At 49.6% G+C, this 7244-nt stretch overlaps 1 protein-coding gene across 1 annotated transcript; it reads right to left on the bottom strand.

The window, feature by feature from the left end:
• Positions 1-1956: 1956 nt before the first annotated feature.
• LOC116547167 lies at positions 1957-4090 on the bottom strand. Its single transcript, XM_032273204.1, has one exon. The coding sequence runs from the start codon at positions 3800-3802 to the stop codon at positions 3356-3358; it is 447 nt and encodes a 148-aa protein (XP_032129095.1). The 5' UTR covers positions 3803-4090; the 3' UTR covers positions 1957-3355.
• Positions 4091-7244: the final 3154 nt, after the last annotated feature.

Raw genomic sequence — 7244 nt, forward strand, 5'->3', positions numbered from 1 at the left:
AAAAAAAAAAAAAAAAAAAAAAAATTAGCTGGGCATTGGCAGTGCATGTCTGTAGTCCCAGTCCCAGCTCCTCAGGAGACTGTGGTGGGAGGATGGCTCCAGCCCAGGAGTTCCAAGTTGCAGCGAGCTATGATGACACCACTGCACTCTCGAGCCTGGGTGACACCGTGAGACTCTGCTTAAAAAAAAAAAAAAAAAAAAAAAATCCTTAGGTAAGGTCTTGGTTTGTGTGCAGGGCAAGTGCAGCTAGAAGCTATCAAACCTTCCGGCTCCCTGGACCTGACCTTCCACAGCTCCCTCTCCGCATGTACTTGTCTGTGGGGGGTCCTATGTTGATCAGGACTGAATTCAAAGTTGGTCTGCCATGAACTGGAAGATGCTTGAACACTCACCCCTGCTACTATAATATCTTGGCAGAGAAACCATTAATTCTCTTTCTGGCATTTGCTGGAGTTGAAATATACCAAAGGGAAAGGGAAATTAGAAGCCGAAGAGAAGCAGCAGGTGAGAAGGAGATAACTGAAGAGTAATCCAGGGTTTTCTGCTGAGCATTTCATACACAGCTGCTGTCCTGACAACTCTATGAGGTACCTTCCAATTGAAAGAACGGCTCACGCGGTATGTGGTGAAGAGCAGAACCAGAAACTGATCCCAGGTCAAATGCACTCAACCACAGTGAGCTGCACTGCCTTCCTGAACTCTTCATGTAAATGTCAGTCTAAGTGGACTGCAGCTGAGAAGACAATTATCCAAAAATGTGTCCGAGGATACATTCCCAATCTATACCTTTAACTTAAAACAATGTGTTTTTTAATTATTATTATTATATTTTTAGACAGGGTCTCACAATGTCACCCAGGCTGGAATGCAGTGGTGCAATCCCAGCTCACTGCAACCTCAACCTCCTGGGCTCAAATGATCCTTCTGCCTCAGCCTCCCAACTAGCTGAGACTACAGATGCCCACCACCATGCCAGGCTTTTTGAATTTTCAGTAGAGAAAAGGTTTCACCATGTTGGCCAGGCTGGTCTCAAACTCCTGGGCTTAGGCAATCTGCTGGCCTCAGCCTCCCAAAGGTGTGAACTGAAATTTTTTATTTCAGTTATTTACTCCCCCTACTGCCTGACTTCTGGAAACTTGTTGAATCTTCTTTTTCCCAGAGATCTAAAATATCACAAACACGTGCCTTCATACGAGTGTGTTTACTCCCAGTACACTGGGCACCTGGTACGTTCTCGCAAATAAGGAAAATTCATGTAAATTTTAGAAGACTCCACCCCCTTTTTACATAGGTATTTTAGTAAACAAAATACACTTTTTTTTTTTTTTTTTTTTTTTTTTTTTTTGAGACAGAATCTGGCTCAGTTGCTCAGGCTGGAGTGCAGTGGTTCGTTCTCACAATGTCACCAGGGGTGGAATGCAGTGGTGCAATCCCAGCTCACTGCAACCTCCGCCTGCTGGGTTCAAGCAATTCTGGTGTCTCAACCTCCCAAGCAGCTGGGATTATAGGCAGACACCACCATGTCTGCCTAATTTTGTATTATTCATAGAGACAGGGTTTCATCATGTTGGATGGGCTGGCCTTGAATTCCTGACCTCAAGTGATCTCCCCACCTCAGCCTCCCAAAGTGCTGTGATTACAGGTGTGAGCCACCTCACCCAGCCAAAATGAAATAAGGGTTCTTTTAAAAGTTTATAAACATGCACATTGTTGGCTGGGTGTGGTGGTTCACACCTGTAATCACAGCACTTTGGGAGGATTGCTTGAGCCTAGGAGTTCCAGATCAGCTGGGCAACAGAGACCCTTTCCCTAGAAAAAAATTAAAAATTTTCCAAGTGTGGTTGTGCATGCCTGTGGTCCCAACTACCTGGGAGGCTGAGATGGGAAGATCGCTTGAACCAGAGAGGTCAAGGTGGCTGTGTGCGGTGATGGTGCCACTGCACCCCAGCCTGGGAGACAGAGAAAAATCCTGTCTCAAAACAAACAAGAAAAGGTGCATAATTAACTGTCAAAAATTAAAACTATAGTAGTAATGAGGGTGATTTTGTTTACATGTTTCCCCATCTTTTTCAAAAAACCTAGTGAAATCTAAAAGGCTTCATGCTAACATGTCAACAGTGATTATTTCTAGTAATGGGATGGTGGGCCATTTACATTTCTTCTTTCACTTTTGTATTTCCTGAAAAAGTGCGGCACACAGAGCATATTGATCATAAATCAGAAAAAAAAAAAAAAAAAAAAAAAAAAAAAGGCGTTTTACTTCATGCCTGGTCCAAACCTACCCCAAGGTAGAAGTCCCGGCTCCGTCATTTTAGTTTTGTTTGCTCTGCTGAAGCAGAGAGGCCTGCCAACTCCTTCCTTCGCACAGCAAATATTTGTTGAACTCCTAAAAGCCAGGCCCTGCAAGGTGATTTTAATACCTGAGCCTTTTGAGTCTCCTGAATTCCTTAATACCCACTGAGAGAACCAGCTGGGAGAGGAGCTGAGCCAACACTTCTCATATCTCATACCACTATGGTCACCTGGGGCTTGATAGAGCCGGTCCGGGTGGGGTCTGTGGCTGGGGGAGCGAGCAAGCTATTTGAGGTACACAGAATTTACTTCAGGTTTCTCAAAGGAACTGCCCAGGTCTTCAGTCACCTCTGCGCCATGATGGCGTGCCCATTCTCTAACTCCCACATAGGCTGGATTTCAGTTCCCATACATTTAAACAAAAGTCTGAGACGTGGCGGAAGGGCACTGCTGGGGCGGCTCTCAGCTGTTCCCGGTTAGGAGCAGTGCCCTGCAGAAAGGCAGGCCTGGGTTTGAATCCCAGCTTCACCATCCACTGGTGTAATTTACTTCCCCTCTCTAGGCCTTCACAGGGGACGGGGTCGTGTGGATTACACGAGGGTACGAGGACATCTCAAGGGCTTGACAAGACCCTGGTACACGAAGAAGACTCAAACAGTGACCACCTCTAGCTGCTGACAGGGCGCCAGTCCTTTCTCAGCCTTGAAGGACTGGCTGGGATTTCTGGGGAGATCACTTGAGTTTCCAGCCTCCATGCCCTCCAAAGGAGAGAAGAACGCCTATGCCCCACCTCCTTCCCAGGAATGTTCTGAATCTAAGCCAGGATGTGCACAGCACCAGGCAGAAGACCTCTTTGGTCCTGAAATAGGTGGCAGCACTCAGATTTTATTCGGCAAAATTTTCCTGACTCACCTCAACGTGACTACCAAGGAGATAATCAGAAAAAGAAAGAAGCCCGTTCCTCTTCCCCTGATCTTAGGAAAGCTTTATTTTGAGGGAGGAGGCCATCCACGTGGAGATCAGGTGAGAGAGGCACCAGGTGTCCCTGACGCTCAACACAAACTCAACAGCCACTAAGCAAAGCATCCTGCTCCCAGAATCTGCCGCCGCCACCGAGGGGGCGCAACAAGCTGAATTTCTCCCCCAGCAAGACATCCTGAGGATCACCACCCTTTCTTCCCAGGAGAGCCCGAGTTTCTTGGACCTCCTGAGTTTTGCACTTTGGGAAGAAGGCGAGGCTGAGCAAAAACGGTTCCCTGAAGCCCGCGAGAGGATCTGAGCAGACTCGATCCGGAGAAACACGGCGGAAGCACGCGCCGGGGTCCAGCTGAGCCCCCGCCACCCCCAGCCCGCCGGCACTCACGATCTCGGCCACGATGAGGAGGCCCGGCAGGGTGCGGAGGAACTCCCGGTCGTAGGCGAAGCTGCTGCTGCTGGTGGAGAAGTTCTCTGCGAAGGAGCTGGCGGTGGTGGTGACAGTGTGCGAGCGGGGGCGCTGCGGATCCTCCATCGTAGCGCCACGGCCTGGCTGGCGCGTCCCCTGGGACCCCCGGCGCGTCTGGGGCTGGACGCGCGGCCCTGCGCCCCCGGGACACCGGCGCGGGGGAGGGGAGCGCGGCCGGCGCGGGGCAGGGGGCGCGCTGGGGGCGCCCGCCGGGGGTCGTCCAGGCGCGGCGCGTGTCCCTCGAGTGCGGGACGCCCCTAGCGCCTCTGTGCGCGGACTCCCGGGCTGCGCTGGGGCCCTGGAGGAAGAGGAGAGGAGCGAGGGGAGGCTGCGGGGCCGCTGATGGACGCCCGGAGGAGGGGAGGGGGCGTGGAGAGGGGCGGGCGGGAGGCGGGCAGGAGAGGGACCGCCCCGCGGAGGCACCGCGGACGCCCAGCCTCTTCACCTGTTTCCCGTCTCCCAGAGACCAAGAAGGCGCCGCGTCGCGCCCAGGGTGGCTGGACTGGCAGCCCAGCGGGCGGCGCGGAGGAGAGGGCGCAGGGGTCCTCCTGGCGGCCTTCGGCTCCCGCTCCCGACCTTTGCCTCCGTCAGGCCCCGCCTGGCTCAGGCCCGCAGCCGCCACTGACCTGTTTCCTTCCACCTGGGCGTGCCGGGGGCAGCGGGCATTGGAGCCCCTTAAGGAAATCCCGGCATCCGGGGGCCCCCGCTGCTCCAGGACTCGGCGCGTAGGGAAGGACTGAGCGGGGACCTAGGCTGGGCGTGGCGTGGGGCCTCGGATGTTGGGGAAACGGCAGGAATGATGACCCGGCCGGACCTTAGACCCGAGATCGATGAGAGGCCGCCAGCACTGTCGGGAGACGGCCCGCGCTTCTTCCCTTCCTGCTGCGGCCGCCACCGGAGCGCGGTGTTATTTCCTGCCCCTCCTGTCGGGAACAATTTGAGGAACCAACTTAATCGCTTGGCTTTGAGGGCGCGACGCTCCCTGGAGCTCTGCGCGGCTCTGTCCCGCGGACCCGTGGAGCCTGGGTGACAGCGCCGGGGTCGGAGGAGGGGAGACGTTTGGGGTCCCCGGCCAAGATGAATCAGCGTGACCGTCTCGTCACCCTTGGGAAAATAAATGTTTCAAGAAGGTTGAGAACTGTGGTTTGTGTAAGTTTAACTTTAGGACCAACAAGCTGTGCTGTCCTGGCATGGGAAGGGGACGGGGGTCCTCGAGCGCGGGTGCCTGCGTTTATCCGCTGTTTGATCCAGGGCGAATGACTACTTTTTGGGCCTCAGTAATGCCGTCGTAAAATGCAGGCTTTGACAGATGGAGCTCTGAGCAAAAGGATTATCTTCCGCTTGATCCCTCCCTCTATTTTGTGAAAGGGTGGCGAGAAACATTTTAACTGAAAGCCACCAAAAGAAAAGGAAATAATCTTTGGCTATAAATCAAGGGTAACTTTGGATTCGCAGTGAAGGTATTCCTGCTGATCTGTTCCAAAACAGATTAAAAAAGAGATCAGAAGGGACATTTTATTCACAGTGTCTTACCAAGTGTGCCGAGAAGAAAGCAAAAACTACAATCTAATAAAATAAATCAAGGAAATAGTGTCTTTTAAGTATAGGGCCTAGCCAGGAAGACCCCCGGGTAAAGCTTGGCCAAGATGAAGATATGGGGAAATTCCATCCATCCGTATGCATTTGGTAAGCACCCTGGGCTGGTTGGTAAATTTAAAAAATTTAAAATATATCACTTTCTCCTGAAGCAGTAGTTCTCAAAGTGGTTCTTGGACCAACAGCAGGCAAGTTCCCTGGGAACCTGTCAGAAAATGCAAGTTCTCAAGCCCCACCCCCAGACTCACTGAATCAGGAACTCTGAGGGTGCAGCCAGGAAGCTGTGATTGAACAAGCCCTCCAAAAGACCCTGATGCCTGCTGAAGTTAGCTGCTGCTTTAGAGAAACTGCTAATGAGTTTGGGGAAATAAGAGATACATACATGAAATGGCTGGAGGGGACTCGAGCTTCATGCATGACATTTAGTGAATACAAAAGACAGAAAAGGAGTCTAGACAACTCTATTTCCATAATACAAAGGACAATCCTCTCTTAAAACTCTTGTGGTCAAATGGATTTCTAAATTCAGATTTTTTTTTAATTTAGAAAGGTAAAATGTACATATATCACATATTACATAATACCTTCAATGAGGTGTGCAGTGACACTCTAATAAAATACACTAATTTTCTGCAAGGAAAATTACATGAATGATGTAAGTATATACTTGGATTATCTATTGCAATGTATCAAATGTTGACAAAAACATTAATAACTTAAAAAAACATTTGCTCAGGAATTTAGGAAGGGCTTGGCTGGCAAGTTCTTCTGCTTTGCTTGGTGTAAGTGGAGTCATTTACTCAGCTGATTTCAGTTGGTGACTTGGCAGGGCTAGAAGGTCCAAAAAGTCTTCATTCCCATTTGTGCATTTCAGTGCTCTTTCAACTTGCCTCTTTCTCTGTGCAACTTGGGCTTTCTAACAGCATGAGACGCTCATAGTGGTTGGACGTCTACCTGGCACCTGGCTACTGGAAGAGACTTTCTAAGAAGGGCAAATGCAGAAGCAGATCTTTTAAGGCCCGGCCCTGAAGGCTACACAGACTCATTTCCACCACATTTTATTGGTCTAAGCTAATGAATGACAAGGCCAGTCAGATTCACACATAAGGGAAACAGATACCACCTGTGGATGGGAGGAGCAATAAAGAAATGTGGCTGTCTTTTAATCTAAGTGAGATAAACACAAAGACAATAAATAGCTTCGTATCAGTTTAGGTTAGGTTTTTCTACCAAATATGTTTTCTGCAAGATCAGGAAAAAATTTTTGGGTTTTGGCTTTTGGGATTTTAGAATTTCAGAGAAAAAAATTATACACTGGTTGTTTGCAAACTAGCTGCCCCTTTCCAACTGCTGCCTACATTTGGGTGATTGTCTTCCACCTGAAACTCTGATTGGTGCCCATTCTTCCAATAATACCCTTATCCAGCCTACATTCCATCTTCTTTTTATTTATTATTATTATTATTATTATTTTTAAGACGGGGTTTCACCATGTTGGTCAGGCTGGTCATGAACTCCCAACCTCAGGTGATCTGCCCGCCTTGGCCTCCAAACTGCTTGGATTACAGGCGTGAGCCACCACGCCCAGCCACCTTCCATCTTCTTGCAAGAATTATTGTCCTGAAACCCCAGACTAAGGTACCACTGTGCACAGCATAAGGGCCTATATAAGATATTTCAGCCTATCTCTTCTGATCCCTTTCTCAACCACTCTAGAATGCATTCTATTTCAGCCCCAGATACATTTTGCATATATCTCTGTGTGACCCCTTTATGCCCATAGTCAGCTTTTCTTTTAGCCTGCAAGGCCTCCTACCATCACACAGAGCTCAGAATCTGCAGTCTTCATGGGCCATTTTAAATGCCACCTTTTCTGTGATTTCTTTGGATTTCCATGAGCATTGTTCTTTTT

Source organism: Sapajus apella, unplaced genomic scaffold (genome assembly GCF_009761245.1).
Source record: "Sapajus apella isolate SASKATOON/1434 unplaced genomic scaffold, GSC_monkey_1.0 scaffold2252, whole genome shotgun sequence".
Classification (NCBI taxonomy): Eukaryota; Metazoa; Chordata; class Mammalia; order Primates; family Cebidae; genus Sapajus; species Sapajus apella.

What these genes read in the sequence shown, in the direction of transcription:
- LOC116547167 (XM_032273204.1), bottom strand. Translation starts at nt 3,802, where the DNA reads ATGGAGGATCCGCAGCGCCCCCGCTCGCACACTGTCACCACCACCGCC.